Below are 23,729 nucleotides of genomic sequence, written 5' to 3'. Positions count from 1 at the left end.
GCCTGTTATCTTTGCCAACCCTCCTAAAATATCAGGGGCTGCCATTAATGGGTGCCCGCTGCTGTGACCATCTCATACACAGCCACACATTGGCATAACTGATGGACTGAAGGATATGGTCACTGATGCTCATTCTTTATCTTGATAGTGCCCACATATTTTCCACAGCACTGTACTGTACAGATCGGTCCCTACTACAACTGTTGCTACAGCTAGTCAATCTACTATACCCCTCATTAGCGGAAAAAATCTAGAATTAAACCAAGAATTGTCTATAATTTAAAAAAATAAAAATAAAAAATAACCAGGATTAAATTTTTTGGCCATATCACCCAGCCCTACAGCCTCTTTAAAGGCTAGTTTGGTGTCTTTACCCCTTTAAGGACCCGTGATGTACCAGTACGCCAGCAGGTTTGGTGGCTCTATGAAGTGAGCTCAGGAGGGTGAGGAGCAGCTGCGGTCAGTGGCCAGGTCCTCACTGTTCATGATGGGCCACCCGCCATTAAAGTGGATGTACCACCAGGTACATCCTCTTTAATCTGAACCCACGGATCGAACGGCGCCATCACGGGAAAGCCGGTGCAGCGTTCCATTTTCTGGACCGCGGCCCGGTTCCCGCGCATGGCGCCGTTCTATGCACCGGAACTGGATGGTGCTCAAGCACTGGAGGTAGGCCGGCCCGCCCCCAGTGGGAGGGAATTCCATCCCCTGTATGAAGCGGCTCCATTAGAATGAATGGTCTGATGACTGTATGTGTTATGGGGTCCGGTCTGATGACTGTATGTGTTATGGGGTCCGGTCTGAGGGCTGTATGTGTTATGGGGTCCGGTCTGAGGGCTGTACGTGTTATGGGGTCCGGTCTGAGGGCTGTACGTGTTTAGGGGTCTGGTCTGAGGGCTGTACGTGTTATGGGGTCTGGTCTGAGGGCTGTACGTGTTATGGGGTCCGGTCTGAGGGCTGTATGTGTTATGGGGTCTGGTCTGAGGGATGTACGTGTTATGGGGTCCGGTCTGAGGGCTGTATGTGTTTAGGGGTCTGGTCTGAGGGATGTACGTGTTATGGGGTCCGGTCTGAGGGCTGTATGTGTTATGGGGTCTGGTCTGAGGGCTGTATGTGTTATGGGGTCTGGTCTGAGGGCTGTATGTGTTATGGGGTCCGGTCTGAGGGCTGTATGTGTTATGGGGTCCGGTCTGAGGGCTGTATGTGTTTAGGGGTCTGGTCTGAGGGATGTACGTGCTTAGGGGTTTTAAGAGAGAATAAAAACTATTCTTAAAATCAATTTGAGTAGTATTGTTAGCCAAGAAAGAGAATGAAATTTGCAGTAATAAACAACACATAGGTTGTATGCATGTGCTCCATATCCATACAGTCTTCAGGCTGTATGCAGGCAGTCCTCGGGGTTTATCCAGGCAGTCCTCGGGCTGTATCCAGGCAGTCCTCGGGGTTTATCCACCTTCTGTATGGAGCGGGCAGACAGTGTAATTCAAAAGTTGATTGTTCTGCTTCGTACAAAGTAAAATGAAGCCCGCTTCACTCATCTCTAATAGCAAATATAAGCAATTCTGCAATGAACTGCTACAAAAGTAAAACCACCCTGTTCACACAAAGATATTACTAATACACGCACTCCATAATGCCTACATTATACTGCCACACCATGACCGCTATCACTACAGACCATACGGACTTAATAAGAGATTACAGTGCAGTTACATCCAGTGTCCCCCAGGTGACGTCTTCTCACTTTTCTCTTTTCTTTTCCATCAGGGCTGACAATTTCTTCCAGCCATGACTTCTCTCTCCAGAACCTGACAGCCAGACATCTTACCCTTCACACTCTTACAGCTTTCTTTTTCCTAATTAAAGTGCCCCAAATTGTAATAATGCCCCCTTTGGTGTCTCACAAAGTCAATTTGCACGGAAAGGCAGATACCCCCATTAGGTAGGTAGAAGGGAAAATGCCCCAAACAGGTAACTTGCTGCATTAAGTAGCGCCCCCCCCCCCCTCAAATGGCTAGTCTTCTCCATCAGGTATGTGCACCATATGTAGGTAGTTGCCGCCAATATTTAATTACTCCCATTAGCCCCCTGTATATACCTATAGACCGTATAGTGTCCCCATTAGCCAGATTCCCTCCACCCCTCCCTGCAGGTAGTATCCCAGTGGCCAGGCACTCATAAATGCCAGATCCCCCTGTAGGTAGCATCCTCTGTTGCCGGATCCCCCCGTAGGTAGCATCCCCTGTTGCCGGATCCCCCCGTAGGTAGCATCCTCTGTTGCCGGATCCCCCCGTAGGCAGTATCCCCTGTTGCCAGATCCCCCCGTAGGTAGTATATCCTGTTGCCAGATCCCCCCGTAGGTAGCATCCCCTGTTGCCAGATCCCCCCGTAGGCAGTATCCCCTGTTGCCAGATCCCCCCGTAGGTAGTATCCCCTGTTGCCAGATCCCCCTGTAGGTAGTATCCTCTGTAGGTAGTATCCTCTGTTGCCAGATCCCCCCGTAGGTAGTATCTCCTGTAGGTAGTATCCCCAGTTGCCAGATCCCCCCGTAGGTAGTATCCCCTGTTGCCAGATCCCCCCGTAGGTAGTATCCCCTGTTGCCAGATCCCCCCGTAGGTAGTATCCTCTGTAGGTAGTATCCCCTGATGCCAGATCCCCCTGTAGGTAGTATCCCCTGTAGGTAGTATCCCCTGTTGCCAGATCCCCCTGTAGGTAGTATCCCCTGTTGCCAGATCCCCCTGTAGGTAGTATCCCCTGTTGCCAGATCCCCCTGTAGGTAGTATCCCCTGTTGCCAGATCCCCCTGTAGGTAGTATCCCCCTGTAGGTAGAATTCCCAGTACCCATTGACCACCTTCACATTGTGGATACTAATATCCTCTGTTGCCAGATCCCCCTGTAGGTAGTATCCCCTGTAGGTAGTATCGCCTGTTGCCAGATCCCCCCGTAGGTAGTATCGCCTGTTGCCAGATCCCCCCGTAGGTAGTATCCCCTGTTGCCAGATCCCCCTGTAGGTAGTATCCCCCTGTAGGTAGAATTCCCAGTACCCATTGACCACCTTCACATTGTGGATACTAATATCCTCTGTTGCCAGATCCCCCTGTAGGTAGTATCCCCTGTAGGTAGTATCGCCTGTTGCCAGATCCCCCCGTAGGTAGTATCCCCTGTTGCCAGATCCCCCTGTAGGTAGTATCCCCTGTAGGTAGTATCGCCTGTTGCCAGATTCCCCTGTAGGTAGCATCCGCTGTTGCCAGATCCCCCTGTAGGTAGCATTCCCAGTACCCATTGACCACCTTCACATTGTAGATACTAGTACCCTCTGTAGCCTCACCGTACTTACCTAACCTCCTGGCTCTGTGGTCTTCTCTTGCTTTCCTCGCTGTAGTAGAGGACACAAGTGACATCACCAGTGCACTTCTACTGGACAGTGGAAGGAGAAGACAATCATAGTGACCTTAGTGGCAGCTGCCTCCATTGCCTGTGGTTTTTTTTTCAAAGAATATTCCATAAAGAAACCCAGGAAATTCCAAGGGGTTCACTTACATTCCCCCCTACACTGTGGATGTTAACCCAATTAAAGACCCGATCAGTACAACGATTGTGTGTTACCAGATTAGTCACATGGGGGGAGATTTATCAGACATGGTGTAAAGTGAGACTGGCGCAGTTGCCCCTAGCAACCAATCAGATTCCACCTTTCATTCCTCACAGATTCTTTGGAAAATGAAAGGTGGAATCTGATTGGTTGCTAGGGGCAACTGAGCCAGTCTCACTTTACACCATGTTTGATAAATCTCCCTCATGGTGTCTGTCTATAATCCAATCACATCCTACTAATAATCAATACACAAATACAGAGAATTCCAAAAGGGGTCACTTACTTTATCTTGCAGCTGTACATTCAGGTAGCCGCCAAGTTGTATCACACATGGTAGGCTTAGATACACTAGACAGTATCACACATAAATCTTGGACCCTCACATGACTGACATATATCAGGCTTAGAGATGAACAGTATCACACATGCCTGTCTTAGATATGTTAGACAGTATCACATCAAAGGTTTAGATACACGAGATAGTGTAACACTGGATGGGCAGTATCACACAATAGTCCCAGATAAACGGACAGTATCACACATTCATTTTAGATACGCTGTATGGTTAAGCTTGGATACACTGGGCAGTATAACAGGATAAGCTTAGATACACTGGGTAGTATAACAGGATAAGCTTAGATACACTAAACAGAATAACAACATAGGCTTAGATACACTGGACATAAGTGTACATAATAGACCTAGATACACTGGACTGTATAACAGGATAGGCTTAGATACACTGGACAGTACATCGGGATGAGCCTATATGGACACTGGACATTAGTTCACATAATAAACCAAGATACACTAGACAGTATCACACATTACAGAATTAGGTACACTGGGAGTATCACACATTACAGGATTAGGTACACTGGGAGTATCACACATTACAGGATTAGGTACACTGGGAGTATCACACATTACAGGATTAGGTACACTGGGAGTATCACACATTACAGGATTAGATACACTGGGAGTATCACACATTACAGGATTAGGTACACTGGGAGTATTACAGGATTAGGTACACTGGGAGTATCACACATTACAGGATTAGGTACACTGGGAGTATCACACATTACAGGATTAGGTACACTGGACAGTATCACACATTACAGGATTAGGTACACTGGGAGTATTACAGGATTAGGTACACTGGGAGTATCACACATTACAGGATTGGGTACACTGCATAGTATCACACATTACAGGATTAGGTACACTGGGAGTATCACACATTACAGGATTAGGTACACTGGACAGTATCACACATTACAGGATTGGGTACACTGCATAGTATCACACATTACAGGATTAGGTACACTGGGAGTATCACACATTACAGGATTAGGTACACTGGACAGTATCACACATTACAGGATTAGGTACACTGGGAGTATTACAGGATTAGGTACACTGGGAGTATCACACATTACAGGATTGGGTACACTGCATAGTATCACACATTACAGGATTAGGTACACTGGGAGTATCACACATTACAGTATTAGATACACTGGGAGTATCACACATTACAGGATTAGGTACACTGGGAGTATTACAGGATTAGGTACACTGGGAGTATCACACATTACAGGATTAGGGACACTGGGAGTATCACACATTACAGGATTAGGTACACTGGACAGTATCACACATTACAGGATTGGGTACACTGCATAGTATCACACATTACAGGATTAGGTACACTGGGAGTATCACACATTACAGGATTAGGTACACTGGACAGTATCACACATTACAGGATTAGGTACACTGGGAGTATTACAGGATTAGGTACACTGGGAGTATCACACATTACAGGATTGGGTACACTGCATAGTATCACACATTACAGGATTAGGTACACTGGGAGTATCACACATTACAGGATTAGATACACTGGGAGTATCACACATTACAGGATTAGGTACACTGGGAGTATTACAGGATTAGGTACACTGGGAGTATCACACATTACAGGATTAGGTACACTGGGAGTATCACACATTACAGTATTAGATACACTGGGAGTATCACACATTACAGGATTAGGTACACTGGGAGTATTACAGGATTAGGTACACTGGGAGTATCACACATTACAGGATTAGGGACACTGGGAGTATCACACACTACAGGATTAGATACACTGGACAGTATCACACATTACAGGATTAGGTACACTGGGAGTATCACACATTACAGGATAAGGTACACTGAGAGTATCACACATTACAGGATTAGGTACACTGGGAGTATCACACATGACAGGAATAGGTACACTGGGAGTATCACACATTACAGGATTAGGTACACTGGGAGTATCACACATTACAGGATTAGGTACACTGCATAGTATTACACAGTACAGGATTAGGTACACTGGGAGTATCACACATTACAGGATAAAGTACACTGGGAGTATCACACATTACAGGATTAGGTACACTGGGAGTATCACACATTACAGGATTGGGTACACTGGGAGTATTACACATGATACACTTAGATACACCGAACATCATACACGATAGGCTTAGATACACTGCTTTTCTTGTAGTCAAAGCCCATCTCCTCCCCTAAGTGACGTCACCAACACAACTGGCTCATGTACGTATTTCCCAAATCAAACATGGCCGCGGGACGGTTTCCGGTGGGTAGCACAACATCCGGTATTAATAATACAAACACATGATAGGTAGAAGCCTTTTCACTTCGCTTTTCTATTGGCTACTTCTTTGCGCGCTTATAGCTCGCGCAGGTTCCGCCCCTCCGACCGTATTCGCTGTTTTAGGAACATCGCTCCTTTCTATTGGACGCTTTTCTGTGTCCCGAACGCTGATTGGTCCGCGGCTGTGGTGGGCGGAAGTGTCGCCGGTGTGTTGTCCAGGCTGGCGTCGCACATGGAGGGTGAGAAGGTAACTAACCTCTAGTATGGCGGATGACTGCACGAGTCTAACGCATTGTGTGTGTGTTGGTCTGACTGTGACTGTGATCATTATATGGGACTTCCCCGTAAGCCCCTCCCCTGTGGCATCTGCTTGCTTTCAGTGAATGGAAAACTACAACTCCCATCACGTGAAGGCTGTCTGGGCATGATGGGAATTGTAGTTTTGCAACAGCTGCAGGGGGAAAAGCCTATCAGAAAGTTTAAAATTACTGAAAGAGGTAAGTCTGGCACAGCTGAAGGTTTGTTACAGTGTACCAGTGCAATGACATGGGCCATCACTTTAACCCCTTAAAGGGATACTCTGGAGACACTTTGTTTTCCTGAATCTACTGGTGTCAGAAAGTTACATAGGTTCATAAATTACTTATATTCAAAAAATCTCCAGTCTTCCAGTACTTATCAGCTGCTGTATGTCCTGCAGGAAGTGGTGTATTCTCTCCAGTCTGACACAGTGCTCTCTGCTGCCACCTCTGTCCATGTCAGGAACTGTCCAGAGCAGCAGCAAATCCCCATAGAAAACCTCTCCTGCTCTGGACACTTCCTGACATGGACAGAGGTGGCGGCAGAGAGCGCTGTGTCAGACTGGAGAGTATACACCACTTCCTGCAGGACATACAGCAGCTGATAAGTACTGGAAGACTGGAGATTTACAAATAGAAGTCAATTAGAAATCAGTATAACTTTCTGACACCTGTTGATTTAATAACAGTGGTTTCTCTGGAGTTCCCCTTTAAATAGATGGTGCAGAGTAAGCAGCTGGGTATGATGCCCGTGCAGTACACTCTTCATGGTAAGATCATGTACCAGATTTTGCGATAAGGGATGAAAAAGCATCATGGCAAATGTATAAAGTGATGGCTGCACCGATACATTGTAACGAAGCTCCTGCTGTGTGAACAGGGCTGGATGCCTTCATTCAGGTGTGTAAGCCAGTGACATTCGAAGGCTGACGGCCCGCGCTGACCGCACCGCTGCTGGATGTGACGGTAAGAGCCTGACCACAACTGGAGACCATTGTAACAAACCCTCAGCTGTGATAAATATCAGGGCACATAGTAACAGTGTATACTGGGCCTCGCCTATAGCAACCAATCACAGGGCGGCTTTCACTTTCCAAGAGCAGAATATGAGGTGAGAGCTGCGCTGTGATTGGTTGCTATGGGCAACACAGTACTCTATACAGCAAGGATGGGCAACCTGCCGCCCTCCAGCTGTTACTAAACTACATTTCCCATCATGCCCAGGCAGTCACAGCCATAGCTATAGGTGTCCAGGCATGATGGGAATTGTAGTTCTGTAGCAGATGGAGGGAAGCAGGTCCCCCATCCCTGATATAGAGTGTCAGGGCCTTAAGAGAACCTGTATAGGAGTGAGATTCGCAGATGAGCCCTTTGTTGTGGTTTTTCTGGGATTTTTTTTTTTTTTTGTCACATAACTGCATAGTGTGAACAGAGCTTTACTCCGTCTGATGTAATGAGTCTTATTAACCCTATGTGTACTGTGGCCTCAGGTGATGTGACCGTCAGCATGGAGGGACACGCGGGGACCGACGCGGTCAATGTCACAGGGAACAACAGTACGGAGGAGACACGAGGGGAGGAGGAGTGTCTGGAGGGAGAAGACACGGTCGTGGAAGGAAGCCATGTTTACACGGAGGAGCACATGACAATGGGGGCCACATATGAGGAGCAGGAGCTAGTGGGGGCCCCATATGAGGAGCAGGAGCTGGTGGGGGCTCTATCTGTAATGACTGAGGAGCTGGTGGGGGCTCCATCTGTAATAACTGTGGAGCTGTTAGGGGCCCCATATGAGCTGGCGGGGGCCACATATGAGGAACAGGAGCTGGTGGGGGCCCCATCTATGTTGTCCAAGGAGTCAGTAGGGGCCCCATCTGTAATGACTGAGGAGCTGGTGGGGGCCCCATCTATAATGATTGAGAAGGAGGAACTGTTAGGGGCCCCATCTGTAATGGCTGAGGAGTCGGTGGGGGCCCCATCTATGTTGGCCCAATGCCCAGCTGGAACCTTGGATGAAGATGGAGGCGACAATGTGGAGGTTGAGGAAGCGGGCGGTGTTGCGGCCGATGGTGATGATCCAGCCATCATGGAGGATGAGGGTCTCGGACCACCAGCCAAGAAGCCCTGCCCCGTCCAGCCTGAGCCAGTGTGTGATGAGTGCCAGGAAGATGTGCAGGGGGCCACACACGAGAAGTCGGGAGAGGAGACCCCAGAGGAGGCCTACAGGTATGACGTGTCCTGCCCGGTGTCTGCACCCAGCTTTTCCAGGAGCAGATATAACAACCAGCATGGTGACAGTTCCTGCTGTGGTCACCCAGTATTCCTGCCCTCCTGAGGGGCAATTCTCCCCAGTCATGTAGTCTCTTTATATGTCCACCATTACCCCCACCTCCCTGTATGTATATATGTGTCAGGCCACGCCCTCTATGTTTATGCTCCTCCCCCACATACATTGTATAACATAGTGACCGCTGTGTCTTCTCTTACAGCCCAGCACAGTACGACTTCTCCCAGCAGCCATGGCCGCTGACTGGTGCGTGGGCGGAGTACACCAGCGTCCCGGAGAACTTCCTGAAAGGGTGTAAGTGGTGAGTCCATAGCTTAGAGGGATCTGTATGTCCGTGTAAGTGGTGAGTCCATAGCTTAGAGGGATCTGTATGTCCGTGTAAGTGGTGAGTTCATCGCTTAGAGGGATCCATCTCTCCGTGTAAGTGGTGAGTCCATAGCTTAGAGGGATCCATCTCTATATGTAAGTGGTGAGTCCATAGCTTAGAGGAATCCTTCTCTGTTTAGGTGGTGAGTCCATAGTTTACAGGGATCCTTCTCTCTGCGTAAGTGGTGAGTCCATAGTTCAGAGGGATCCTTCTCTCTGTGTAGGTGGTGAGTTCATAGCTAAGAGGGATCCATCTCAGTGTAGGTGGTGAGTCCATAGCTTAGAGGGATCCTTCTCTTCGTGTAGGTGATGAGTCCATAGCTTAGAGGGATCTGTATGTCCGTGTAAGTGGTGAGTCCATAGCTTAGAGGGATCCATCTCTCCGTGTAAGTGGTGAGTCCATAGCTTAGAGAGATCCATCTCTCTGTGTAGGTGGTGAGTCCATAGCTTAGAGGGATCCATCTTTCCCTGTAGGTGGTGAGTCCATAGCTTAGAGGGATCCATCTCTCCCTGTAAGTGGTGAGTCCATAGCTTAGAGGGATCCATCTCAGTGTAGGTGGTGAGTCCATAGCTTAGAGGGATCCATCTCAGTGTAGGTGGTGAGCCCATAGCTTAGAGGGATCCATCTCTCTGTGTAAGTGGTCAGTCCATAGCTTAGAGGGATCCTTCTCTCTGTGTAAGTGGTGAGTCCATAGTTCAGAGGGATCCATCTCAGTGTAGGTGGTGAGTCCATAGCTTAGAGGGATCCATCTCTCTGTGTAAGTGGTCAGTCCATAGCTTAGAGGGATCCTTCTCTCTGTGTAAGTGGTGAGTCCATAGCTTAGAGGGATCCTTCTCTCTGTGTAAGTGGTGAGTCCATAGCTTAGAGGGATCCTTCTCTCTGTGTAAGTGGTGAGTCCATAGCTTAGAGGGATCCTTCTCTCTGTGTAAGTGGTGAGTCTATACCTTAGAGGGATCCTTCTCTCTGTGTAAGTGGTGAGTCCATAGCTTAGAGGGATCCTTCTCTCCGTGTAAGTGGTGAGTCCATAGCTTAGAGGGATCCATCTCTGTTTAGGTGGTGAGTCCATAGCTTAGAGGGATCCTTCTCTCTGTGTAGGTGGTGAGTCCATAGCTTAGAGGGATCTGTATGTCCGTGTAAGTGGTGAGTCCATAGCTTAGAGGGATCCATCTCAGTGTAGGTGGTGAGTCCATAGCTCAGAGGGATCCATCTCTCTGTGTAGGTGGTGAGCCCATAGCTTAGAGGGATCCTTCTCTCTGTGTAAGTGGTGAGTCCATAGCTTAGAGGGATCCTTCTCTCTGTGTAAGTGGTGAGTCTATAGCTTAGAGGGATCCTTCTCTCTGTGTAAGTGGTGAGTCCATAGCTTAGAGGGATCCTTCTCTCTGTTTAAGTGGTGAGTTCATAGCTTAGAGGGATCCTTCTCTCTGTAGGTGGTGAGTTCATAGTTTAGAGGGATCCATCTCTCCATGTAGGCAGTGGGCATTATGGCTGTGTTGTGTCAGGGTCACCTGTAGAATGCATGCCGGAGGTACCCCTCTTTTCTCCGCCCACTGGACTTGATGAGATTGGGTTGGAAGTCCAGTGGGTGGAGCTTTGTGGCCATTACCTTACTTTCCCCCCCTAGGGCTCCTGACGGATCCTGTATATTGACCAACAGTGATGACAACATCCTGAGGATTTATAACCTTCCCCCGGAGCTGTACTCTACTGAATGGGACCTCCTGCAGGAGATGGTGAGGAGCCTATCGCCCTGCAGGGGGCGGGGCTTATTTTGTGTGTTTTTGGTCCATAGATTTCTTACTGTGTTTTCTTCCAGGCTCCAGTCCTGCGGATGTCGGAGGGAGACACCATCTACGATTATTGCTGGTTTCCCCTGATGAATTCCTGTGAGCCGGACTCCTGCTTGTAAGTGTCTGCAGATGGGTCTTTTTCCTTACACAGCTGGGGGTTTGTCACAATGTGACGTTATCCTGTCTCCCGCAGTGTCGCCAGCAGCAGCCGGGACAACCCCATTCATGTCTGGGACGCCTTCACCGGAAACCTCAAGGCGTCTTACCGAGCCTATAACCATCTGGTAAGTGCCAGTCACCCTGCAGGGGGAGGAGCATACTATCCAGGGGAGGGGCTTAGCCACCAGGGGGAGGGACACACCCTCCAGGGGAGGAGCTTATCCACTGGGGGAGTGGCTTAGTCACTATTGGGAGGGGCACACTTTTCAAGGGGAGGAGCACACCCACCAGGGGGTGGAGCTTACATCTCTCACTCCTCTCTTCCTCAGGATGAGTTGACCGCCGCTCACTCGCTGTGTTTCTCACCCGACGGATCTCGCCTCTTTTGCGGCTTTGATAAGATGGTTCGAGTCTTTGACACTTCTCGGCCCGGAAGAGACTGCGAGTCTCGCCCCACTTTCCGTAAGTGTCGTGACAACCGTATTAGTTGTCGCCCAACTTTGTCAGGAACAGGTGCAAATTAAAGGGGTTATCCAGGATTAGAAGAACATGGCCACCTTCTTTCAGAAACAGATCCACCACTGTCCTCAGGTTGGGTGCGGTATTACAGCTCCGTTCCATTGAAGTGAATAGAGCTGAGTTGTAATACAGCACACAGCCTGAGGACGCTGTTTTTGGTATAAAGCAGCTATGTTTTGCTAATCCTGGATAATCCCTTTAATTGCAGCCATTTCTAATTTTATCAGCATCTTGGAAAGCTGGGTGATCATAATAGTTTGGATCCCACACAGTTTTACACTCCAGAAAGGCGGACACAAGACCCTAGTGACCTCAGTATAGTAGCAGTAATGGCCGCTATGTCACCCAGCTTTCCCAGAGGCGGATATCACTGAGCACCATCCTACAGCCGTGTATAGTGACTCTCCTGTCCTCATACAGAGAAGAAGCAGGGCCAGCCAGGGATCATCTCCTGCATGGCCTTCAGCCCGGACCAGGACATCTACGCCTGCGGCTCCTACTCCAGGAGTCTGGGCCTCTACTCCTATGAGGAAGGGGTGACGCTGGCCATCCTGCACGGCTCCATAGGGGGGGTCACCCACCTGCTCTTCTCTGCCGACGGCCACTGCATCTTTTCTGGGGGTAGAAAGGTAAGTTCTAGATAAACATGAGTGTATATAGATATATCATTCACCTGTCCTATAGTCATCTTCTACCCAGCCTGTGATGGCTGATAACAGAGAGTAATATACTGTACTCACCTGTCCTATAGTCATCCGCTACCCAGGCTGACATGGCTGATAACAGAGAGTAATATATTGTACTCACCTGTCCTATAGTCATCCGCTACCCAGGCTGACATGGCTGATAACAGAGAGTAATAGATGTATTCACCTTTCCTGACTCTATTGCTCCCTGTTATCGTCTGTCTCGTACATGCATTGGGATCACGGACGACATGTGCTGAAACCTTCCTGATCTCTCTGAAGGGGTGTACTCTCTCCAGTCTTCCATTACTTATCAGCTGCTGTATGTCCTGCAGGAATGGGGTGTATTCTTTCCAGTCTGACACAGTGCTCTCTGCTGCCTCCTCTTTCCAGAGCAGGAGAGGTTTTCTATGGGGATTTGCTGCTACTCTGGGCAGTTCCTGACATGGACAGAGGTGGCAGCAGAGAGCACTGTGTAAGACTGGAGAGAATACACCACTTCCTGCAGGACATACAGCAGCTGATATATACTGGAAGATTGGAGATTTTTATACATAAGTAATTCACTAATCTGTCTAAATTTCTGCTCATTAAAAAACAAAACCCATTTTGAGTGTCTTTTACGTGATGCCTGTGGTACCCCTCTTGCAGGACCCTGAGATCTTGTGCTGGGACGTTCGTCACCCTGGGCAGGTTCTGACCTCTCTGAGACGTAATGTCACCACCAACCAGAGGATGTACTTTGATATGGAAAGGTAAGTGCCGGCTCCGCCCCTTTGGCATTTTTTCCCTCGCGGTAACTATCTGACACATTAAATATCTCCCGATCTCCTCACAGCTCAGGCCGCTACCTGCTCAGTGGGGACACGCAGGGGACGGTGTCTGTGTGGGACATGTTATCCCCACCAGAGGACGGGGTGTCACTACCAGCACTTCAGTTCCAGGCACAGAAAGACTGCGTGAACGGCATAAGGTGAGAGGTCAAACACAGACTTAGAGGCAGTATCTGCGACAGAAAGAACATTGCTACTTTATTGCAAAAACAGCGCCACCCCTGTCCTCAGGTTGTGTGCGGTATTACAATTCAGCTCCATTCCCATCAATAGAAAGACCCAAACTGTGATGAGAGTGGCGCTGTCAGTCATGGTATTGGTTTTTACATTCTCGCCCACAGCCTTCACCCTTCTCTACCCATCCTGGCCACGGCCTCAGGACAGCGGAGGTTCCCAGAGTCAGAAGACAGCGGAGATGAGTCCCAAAAGAAGGTGGAGAGGGCGAAACGGGTCAGAGCTGGAGAGAACGGGCTGCAGCTGTGGTGGTGTGGAGGCAGCGCGAACAACAGTGATGCCAAGTAGAGGGGACAGTGGCTGATGTGCCAGGCCGGACTATCAGAGACACGTCCCATAGACACGGTGCTGCCACACAGACGGGCAGTACAGCAGGTTACCCTGTAGACTGGTTTATAAATCTGGATAGTTCTTATATTTTGTATATATGTATTTCTGGAAGTATCTGTATATATTTTATATCTTCTGTACAGTCAGAATGCAATAAAGAGTCTCGTAAGTTGTATCCAACCCATATCAAATGAATTAGGGGGGGTACTGGGTAAGATGGAGATGGACAAGAATATAACTACTATAATACTGCTCCTATATACAGGGATATAACTACTATAATACTGCTCCTATATACAGGAATATAACTACTATAATACTGCTCCTATATACAGGAATATAACTACTATAATACTGCTCCTATATACAAGAATATAACTACTATAATACTGCTCCTATATACAGGAATATAACTACTATAATACTGCTCCTATATACAGGAATATACTACTATAATACTGCCCCTATATACAGGAATATAACTACTATAATACTGCTCCTATATACAGGAATATAACTACTATAATACTGCCCCTATATACAGGAATATAACTACTATAATACTGCTCCTATATACAAGAATATAACTACTATAATACTGCCCCCTATATACAGGAATATAACTAATACAATACTGCTCCCCTATATACAGGAATATAACTACTATAATACTGCTCCTATATACAGGAATATAACTACTATAATACTGCTCCCTATATACAAGAATATAACTACTATAATACTGCTCCTATATACAGGAATATAACTACTATAATACTGCTCCTATATACAGGGATATAACTACTATAATACTGCTCCCTATATACAAGAATATAACTACTATATTCCTCCTGGTGAGACCCACATGACCGCAATTAGCAGGAGACACCTGAGTGCACATGGTTTTAATCCCTCCTGTTTTTTCCCATTCTGTTTGCTGCAGCTATGGTGAGCGCAATACCTTATCCAGACTTGTGCTGCTTGGGGGCGACCTTCTCCGCCGGCGGTGCTGGCCGGGTTCTGGTGTGGTGTTTTTGGGTCTGGTCCTGTGGCATGGGGGTCGCAGGGCCGTCCCATGGCCCCCGTTCCCTGGCTGTGCACGCCTGCGGGGTTGGTGGCCACTGACTGGCACGGTGTGGACTTAGTGTAGGGACCCATGTGTATCAGATACCGGCACGAGGTACATGGGGCAGTATGGCTTGATCAATTCATACACAAAATTCTGATGTGTTTTTTATTTAGCCAAGCGGCACTAGTATCAGCCATAGGTGTGATGTGCAGCACTCTGTTTCTTCCCTGAGCCATAACTACTATAATACTGCTCCTATATACAAGAATATAACTACTATAATACTGCCCCCTATATACAGGAATATAACTACTATAATACTGCTCCTATATACAGGGATATAGCTACTATAATACTGCTCCTATATACAGGAATATAACTACTATAATACTGCTCCTATATACAGGAATATAACTACTATAATACTGCCCCCTATATACAGGAATATAACTGCAGTGGTGCCTTGGATTACGAGCATAATTCGTTCCGGGGCTGTGCTTGTAATCCAAATCCACTCTTAAACCAAAGCAAATTTTCCCATAAGAAATCATTGATATGCAGACAATTGGTTCCACACCCCAAATATAATGATTTATTATTCTGAATAACATGTGAAACAGATTAAACAAACCTTTAGAAACAGCAGAATCTGTGATATTATAAGTTACTGTACAGTAATGGAGAGGATGGGAAACACAAGGTCTGACAGAGACTGCAGGGAGCAGGAAGGAATGAGCAGGGCAGATGTGGGCACATGCAGCGCTCTCTGTCCGGGGAGAGAGGGGTTACAGCTATGGAGAGATTACCTCCACAGTCCTGTCCCCTGATGTAAGCCCCAGCCTGAAGTGGATCTGCTATGATTTGGAAGGTAAGGGAGACTTCCTGGGTCAGAGTACAGGGCTGTACCATGCCCCTCCCCCACTCCCCCTCCCACCCAGTACACGGAGCTCTTACACCAAAGCAATGCTCTTAAACCAAGTCACAATTTTGAAAAACTGTGAGCTCTTAAACCAAAACGCTCCTAAACCAAGTTACTCTTAAACCAAGGTACCACTGTACTATAATACTGCTTCTATATACAGGAATAGAACTACTATAATACTGCTCCTTTATACAGGAATATAACTACTATAATACTGCTCCTATATACAAGGATATAACTACTATAATACTGCTCCTATATACAAGAATATAACTACTATAATACTGCTCCTATATACAGGAATATAACTACTATAATACTGCTCCTATATACAGGAATAGAACTACTATAATACTGCTCCTATATACAGGAATATAACTACTATAATGCGGTTCAGGGAAGAAACAGAGTGCTGCACCTCACACCTATGGCTGATACTAGTGCCCCTAGGCTGGGGGCAGCCTTCCCCGCCGGTGGTGCTGGCTGGGTTTTGGAGGGGCTTTTTGGGTCTGGTCCTGTGACATTGGGGTTGCAGGGCCGTTCCATGGCCTCCCTTCCCTGCATGTGCACGCTTTGCGGGGTTGGCGGTCGCTGACCGACACGGTGTGGAGTTAGCGTAGGGACCCGTGTGGACCAGAGGACCTGCGCGGTGGTACACGGGGCAATATGGCTTGATCAATTCATATACAGACACTCTGGTGTTGATTTTTAATATAGGCCTAGCGGCATTAGTATCAGCCATAGATAGGATGTGCAGCGGTTCCATTCTCTCCAGTTCATAACTACTATAATACTGCTCCTATATACAGGAATATAACTACTATAATACTGCTCCTATATACAAGAATATAACTACTATAATACTGCTCCTATATACAGGAATATAACTACTATAATACTGCTCCTATATACAGGAATATAACTACTATAATACTGCTCCTATATACAGGAATATAACTACTATAATACAGCTCCTATATACAGGAATATAACTACTATAATACTGCTCCTATATACAGGAATATAACTACTATAATACTGTAGTTATATAACTACTATAATACTGCTCCTATATACAAGTATATAACTACTATAATACTGCCCCTATATACAGGAATATAACTACTATAATACTGCTCCTATATACAAGGATATAACTACTATAATACTGCTATATACAGGAATATATCTACTATAATACTGCTCCTATATACAGAAATATAAGTACTATAATACTGCTCCTATATACAGGGATATAACTACTATAATACTGCCCCCTATATACAGGAATATAACTACTATAATACTGCTCCTATATACAGAAATATAACTACTATAATACTGCTGCTATATACAGGGATATAACTACTATAATACTGCCCCCTATATACAGGAATATAACTACTATAATACTGCTCCTATATACAGGAATAGAACTACTATAATACTGCTCCTATATACAAGGATATAACTACTATAATACTGCTATATACAGGAATATATCTACTATAATACTGCTCCTATATACAGAAATATAACTACTATAATACTGCTCCTATATACAGGGATATAACTACTATAATACTGCCCCCTATATACAGGAATATAACTACTATAATACTGCTCCCTATATACAAGAATATAACTACTCTAATACTGCTCCTATAAACAAGAATATAACTACTATAATACTGCCTCCTATATACAAGAATATATCTACTATAATACTGCTCCTATATATAACTACTATAATACTACTCCTATATACAGGAATATAACTACTATAATACTGCCCCCTATATACAAGAATATAACTACTATAATACTGCTCCTATATACAGGAATATAACTACTATAATACTGCCCCCTATATACAAGAATATAACTACTATAATACTGCCCCCTATATACAGGAATATAACTACTATAATACTGCCCCCTATATACAGGAATATAACTACTATAATACTGCCCCTATATACAAGAATATAACTACTATAATACTGCCCCCTATATACAGGGATATAACTACTATAATACTGCTCCCTATATACAGGAATATAACTACTATAATACTGCTCCTATATACAGAAATATAACTACTATAATACTGCTCCTATATACAGGGATATAACTACTATAATACTGCCCCCTATATACAGGAATATAACTACTATAATACTGATCCTATATACAAGAATATAACTACTATAATACTGCTCCTATATACAGAAATATAACTACTATAATACTGCTCCTATATACAGGGATATAACTACTATAATACTGCTCCTATATACAGGGATATAACTACTATAATACTGCCCCCTATATACAGGAATATAACTACTATAATACTGCTCCTATATACAGGGATATAACTACTATAATACTGCTATATACAGGAATATATCTACTATAATACTGCTCCTTTGAACCCATTCTTTCTACTTTCTAGTTCTGTGGGCTTCTTTTTCACCCTGAGGCTATGATCACTCAACATATTTCTATGAAAAGAACGGCTGTTTTTTTTCTATAATGCAATAATTTCCATCAAAATATAACTACTATAATACTGCTCCTATATACAAGTATATAACTACTATAATACTGCCCCTATATACAGGAATATAACTACTATAATACTGCTCCTATATACAAGGATATAACTACTATAATACTGCTATATACAGGAATATATCTACTATAATACTGCTCCTATATACAGAAATATAACTACTATAATACTGCTCCTATATACAGGGATATAACTACTATAATACTGCCCCCTATATACAGGAATATAACTACTATAATACTGCTCCTATATACAGAAATATAACTACTATAATACTGCTCCTATATACAGGGATATAACTACTATAATACTGCCCCCTATATACAGGAATATAACTACTATAATACTGCTCCTATATACAGGAATAGAACTACTATAATACTGCTCCTATATACAAGGATATAACTACTATAATACTGCTATATACAGGAATATATCTACTATAATACTGCTCCTATATACAGAAATATAACTACTATAATACTGCTCCTATATACAGGGATATAACTACTTTCTTCTTCGTCTCAAGGCAGCACAACTGGGTTATTCAGCTCCTCCTACCATCCTCCTAGGAACGCCCACCTAAAAATATTCTCATTAAGCAGCACCAATACCACAGTATGCTCTCCTTTAAATCACTCCCACACACACACTGACACGTGTTTTTTCATATCCTCCTAGCCTGGGAGGAAGGCAAGTATATGCCTTAGTAGCCCACCATATTTTAACACTGTTTTGTGTTTGTTTTTATTTCAGATTGGCCATTGGTGCCAACAGCACGGCAGTTTTATGCTGCCGCGGGTACTCTGCCTTAGTGCTGGGGCGATGTAGGGTACCCGCAGGCATCGGTCAGTAGTTCCTGACCATGGTGCTGGGAGAGAAGTACCTGTATCCCAGAACTGGCTGCGGGATTAGGTGTCTGTGGTGCATTCCAGTCCCATCTCTCCTGTCCGGCCTATGCAGCGTGGGTGCGCGTGCGTTCCAAGGACCGGATCTGCGTTCCACCGCGAGCCGCCCCTCTTAGCGTCACTTCCGGTTCGGAGCTCGGCGCGGTCATGTGATCGCTCAGCCGGTGACGCACGGCTTCCTCATTGGTCGACTAGAGTCAGGTGAGAGTAACGTCACTGGGTGAGTTGCGTCACGACGGGGAGGCGGCTACGGCGCAGATGCAGGCTCCGGCCAGGTTATTTAAGCGGGGAGAGAGTCCGGAGCGGCACCCTTTGTACGGGGCAGCCGGATTCTCTCCTTGCTAAGGTTGGTGGTAAGCCTGGTACACCCAGGATAGGGGTATGCCTGCCTATTAATGGGGTGTTTGTTCTCTTCCCTGCAGATGTCTAGTCGCTCACCTTCACGTAAGAGGACAAGTAAATCCAAGCACAGAATGTGCCGAGTCTGCGAGCAGCCACTGCCGGATGATTATGGGCATTCAATTTGCTGTGTGTGTTCACAGAAAACACACTCATCTAAACGCAAAAGAAGTAGCGTTTGTTCTACTTGTCAGAAGCATATGCCATTAAATTCATCTGGGCTCTGTTCTCCATGCTCCTCACAGAGTGAAACAGCTGTGTTCCTAAAGGAAGCTAGATCTTTCTTCTCCTGGTTTAAAGAGAACATGCCTAATAAATCAGAAAAAAAGAGAAAGACATCTAGCAAAAGAAAGGCAACTTCCTCATCTCAGGCTTCTTCCTCTTCTTTTTCCGCTTCCACATCATCCGAGTCCTCTGAGTCTGATGAGCCGCCTTCTGAGGACTATTATCTCTTCAAGAAAGAGCACGCGGACAAGTTAATCAATGCTGTAAAAGAGATTATAGAGGTCAAGAAGGATAGGAAATCATCGCAGGACAAAGATAATCTCTATTATTTTCCGCGTAAAAAATCCTGTATGCTGTCAGGACATCAAGTCCTCAAAACAATCATGGATAAAGAATGGAAGAAGCCGGATAAGCGAGTGGTTTTAGGATCTCGTTTCAAATCAGTTTATCGTTTAGATCCTGCTGAATCAGAGAAATGGGAAGCTCCAGGAATGGTGGACACGGCAGTCGCTAAGCTGTCTAAGGATACGCTATTTCCAGCAGAAGATTCATCAATCCTAAAAGACGCCATGGATAGGAAATCTGACGTACTCTTGAAGAAGGCTCATTATAATGCTGCGGATCTCAGTAAGGCTGCTTTGTCCACGGTTCCGGTATCCAGAGCTCTGCGAGTATGGCTCAGTCAGCTGAGCAGACAAATTGAAGATAAAGTTCCCAGAGAAGAACTTCTAGAACAAGTCTCCAGCCTTAAGACCTGTGCTGATTTTCTATGTGACTTTCCTATCGACGTCTTAAAGATTTCGGCAAAAACAATCGCTCTAGTAAACTCAGTGCGAAGAGCTATCTGGCTTAAGCCTTGGCCAGGTGATGTAGCTTCGAAGAACAAGTTTTGCAGCCTACCGTTTGAGCCAGGTCAACTTATTGGCGAACAGCTGGAGAAGATATTAGAGCCAGTAAAAGAAGGAAAAGGAGTGGCTTTTCCTATGTCAGGGAAGAAAAAACCCTTCAAATATTTTCGTGGAAAGAACAGAAACACGTTCAGACGGAGAAACTATCAAAGCAGACCTGATAAAAGAAGAACCTATAGCAAGACCAAGGGCAAGACAGATGGGCCCTCTAAGACTGAATTCTGACGCCAGGTGCTCCCCTCAGCCCCCTCCGGTAGGCGCAAGGCTTTTAAAATACTGGCAAGCTTGGGAAGATGTCACAACAGACGAATGGGTCTTAAACATAGTAAAGACAGGTTACAACATAAAGTTTGCCCACAAACCAAGACCTCGTTATATAGTAAACAGTCCAAGCGACGGCCTTGTTCCAGCTCTACTGAAGGAATTTCTACTGAAACATGCGCTGGAAGAAGTTCCGGAGGAGGAGAGAGGCAGGGGAGTATACTCTCGGGTATTTCCAGTACCCAAACCAGAGGGGAAATCCCGATTAATAATAGATTTGCGGTATGTAAACCAATTCGTCCAGAAGGAAAAATTCAAGATGGACTCGATTCGGTCAGCAATTACATTAATCCAGAAATCAGATATGATGGTGTCTATCGACCTGATGGATGCGTATCTCCACATCCCTATCCATCCGATGTCCAGGAGATACCTCAGAGTGGCGGTTCAGGTAGGGGACGAAGTGATGCACTACCAGTTCAGGGCGCTCCCCTTCGGCTTAACATCTTCACCAAGAGTGTTTACCAAGGTAGTCGTAGTGTTGGTAGCGCACCTGAGGCTGCAGGGTGTCCAAATAGTCCCCTATTTGGACGACTGGCTCTTGATTGCTCCATCGGCTCAACTTCTCCTTCATCATCTCTGTCTGACACGCAGGTTGCTGGAATCAGTAGGTTTCCTCATCAATGTCAAGAAATCGGACCTGTCACCAGCAACATCAAAGAGATTCTTAGGCTTCTTTATAGAGACGACCCAGATGAAGATCTTTCTCCCGACCGACAAAGTTGTAGCTCTTCAGTCACAAGTTCGTCTTCTGATCAAGACTCCCAGAGTGACGATCCGCCAGGCCATGAGTATTTTGGGCTTATTAACCTCAGTAATAGAAGCAGTCCCATGGGCCAGAGCAAGGATGAGGTCCCTGCAGAAAGAAATTCTGACCTCCTGGGACAAGAAGACGACATCTTTGTCAGCAACAGTGACATTGTCATCTCAGACTCGGAAGGAGCTACGTTGGTGGTTGGTCACAAAGAACCTAACCAAAGGCAACAGTTTCCATCCCACCGATCCAGTAGTGCTGACCACGGATGCCTCAGCAGTGGGTTGGGGAGCCCATCTGGAGGATCGCTGGATTCAGAAAACATGGTCAGCTCGGGACAAGAGTCTGTCGTCCAATGCGAGAGAACTCAAGGCAGTAAGATTAGCCCTGCATCATTTTACTCCGCAATTGAAGAACAAGACAGTGCTGGTGAAATCCGACAATGCAGCAACAGTTTTCTACATAAACAAGCAGGGTGGAACCAGAAGTCCCCTGTTGGAAAAAGAGTGCAGAAGACTGATGTGTTGGGCAGAAGACACAGTGACAGCTATCTCAGCGCTGCATATAAGAGGATCCAGCAATACTCTAGCGGATCTTCTCAGTCGCAGGACTCTGAGCCCGAACGAATGGCAACTCAACCCGGTTTACTTCAGGGAAATAGTACAAAGATGGGGCAAACCTCATTGGGATATGATGGCCTCGAGACAAAATCGCCAAGTTCAAAAGTTTGCATCACTGAACCCCAGGGATCAGCCGGATATTCTGGATGCATTTTCAGTTTCATGGAAAGGCAAGTTCGTCTACATTTTCCCTCCCCCAGTACTCATTCCCAAAGTCCTGAGGAAGATATTGATGGACAAACCACAAGCGTTGGTCATAGCACCGTTTTGGCCACGCAGAGTCTGGTTCCCGCTATTACTCCGAATGTCCAGGGGAATCTTCTGGAAGCTCCCGCAGACACCGGATCTGTTACTACAGGAGGGCCTGCATCATCCACACCTGGGCCATCTCCACTTAGCTGCCTGGAATATGAGAGGTCTAAGTTTAGAAGATCGGGACTCTCAGAACAGGTGATAGACACCCTTCTGTCGGCTAGAAAGCGGTCAACCAATACAGTTTACGCAAAATTATGGAAGAAATTTACACTCTGGAGAGAAGAAAAGAATTTCTCTAGCATTGATTTGCCAATAATTTTGCAATTTTTACAGGAAGGATTTTTGAAAGGGTTAAAATCTAACACGCTTCGAGTCCACATGACGGCGATCAATTCATTCACAGACGGGCAGTTCGCGGGTCATCCGCTAATTATTCGCTTCTTTAAGGCACTAAGAAATCTGAGACCGGTCATCAAGCCACCTATCTCTTCGTGGGATTTGACTGCGGTATTAAATGCACTAACAGGTCCACCCTTTGAACCCTTACATTCAGCAGAGATGAAGTGGTTAACATGCAAGACGGTGTTCCTGATGGCAGTCACGTCGGCAAAAAGACTCGGAGAGTTGCAGGCATTGTCCTCCAGTGAACCGTTTCTAAAATTTGTGCCGGATGGAGTATTAGTAAGGACTGTACCATCTTTTCTACCTAAAGTCTCATCTACAGAGAACATAAATAGAGAGATCTTCCTGAAAAAATTCATACCTCTGCCTAAGTCTGAAGAAGAATGCCGGTTACATACACTGGATGTGGAGAGGGCCCTAAAGATTTATTTGGAGAGAGTTGCTCAAATCCGAGCGGATGAGAACTTATTTCTTCAATTCTCTGGAGGAAACAAAGGGAAAAAAGCCTCCAAGGATACATTGGCCAGGTGGATTAAGGCAACTATTGCAGAAGCATATAGAATCCAAGGGAAGCCTCCGCCTGAAGTACTCCGG

General features: G+C 45.8%; 1 protein-coding gene across 2 annotated transcripts; it reads left to right on the top strand.

Moving 5' to 3' along the window:
• The first annotated feature begins 6,426 nt into the window (after positions 1–6,426).
• On the top strand, positions 6,427–13,954 carry WRAP53 (WD repeat containing antisense to TP53). Of its 2 annotated transcripts, XM_069943031.1 has the most exons (12): positions 6,759–6,773; positions 7,456–7,541; positions 8,066–8,798; positions 9,062–9,160; positions 10,848–10,956; positions 11,040–11,128; positions 11,207–11,297; positions 11,502–11,634; positions 12,112–12,320; positions 13,029–13,132; positions 13,216–13,350; positions 13,552–13,954. In XM_069943031.1, the coding sequence occupies exons 3-12, from the start codon at positions 8,083–8,085 to the stop codon at positions 13,730–13,732; spliced, it is 1,866 nt and encodes a 621-aa protein (XP_069799132.1). In that variant the 5' UTR covers positions 6,759–6,773; positions 7,456–7,541; positions 8,066–8,082; the 3' UTR covers positions 13,733–13,954. The 2 variants fall into 2 exon arrangements, with proteins under 2 accessions (XP_069799054.1, XP_069799132.1); XM_069942953.1 differs by lacking the exons at positions 6,759–6,773; positions 7,456–7,541 and adding an exon at positions 6,427–6,523.
• The last annotated feature ends 9,775 nt before the right edge of the window (positions 13,955–23,729 follow it).

Source organism: Dendropsophus ebraccatus, chromosome 1 (genome assembly GCF_027789765.1).
Source record: "Dendropsophus ebraccatus isolate aDenEbr1 chromosome 1, aDenEbr1.pat, whole genome shotgun sequence".
NCBI classification, from domain to species: Eukaryota; Metazoa; Chordata; class Amphibia; order Anura; family Hylidae; genus Dendropsophus; species Dendropsophus ebraccatus.
Note: the sequence above shows the minus strand (reverse complement) of the source record. Positions and strands in the feature narration are given on the sequence as shown.

Bases quoted from the DNA above. Each gene is read 5' to 3' on its own strand.
- WRAP53 (XM_069942953.1), top strand. From the start codon at position 8,083: ATGGAGGGACACGCGGGGACCGACGCGGTCAATGTCACAGGGAACAAC. The intron at 12,321-13,028 runs GTAAGTTCTAGA...CCCCTCTTGCAG, and splicing joins TCTTTTCTGGGGGTAGAAAG to GACCCTGAGATCTTGTGCTG. The intron at 13,351-13,551 runs GTGAGAGGTCAA...TCTCGCCCACAG, and splicing joins GACTGCGTGAACGGCATAAG to CCTTCACCCTTCTCTACCCA.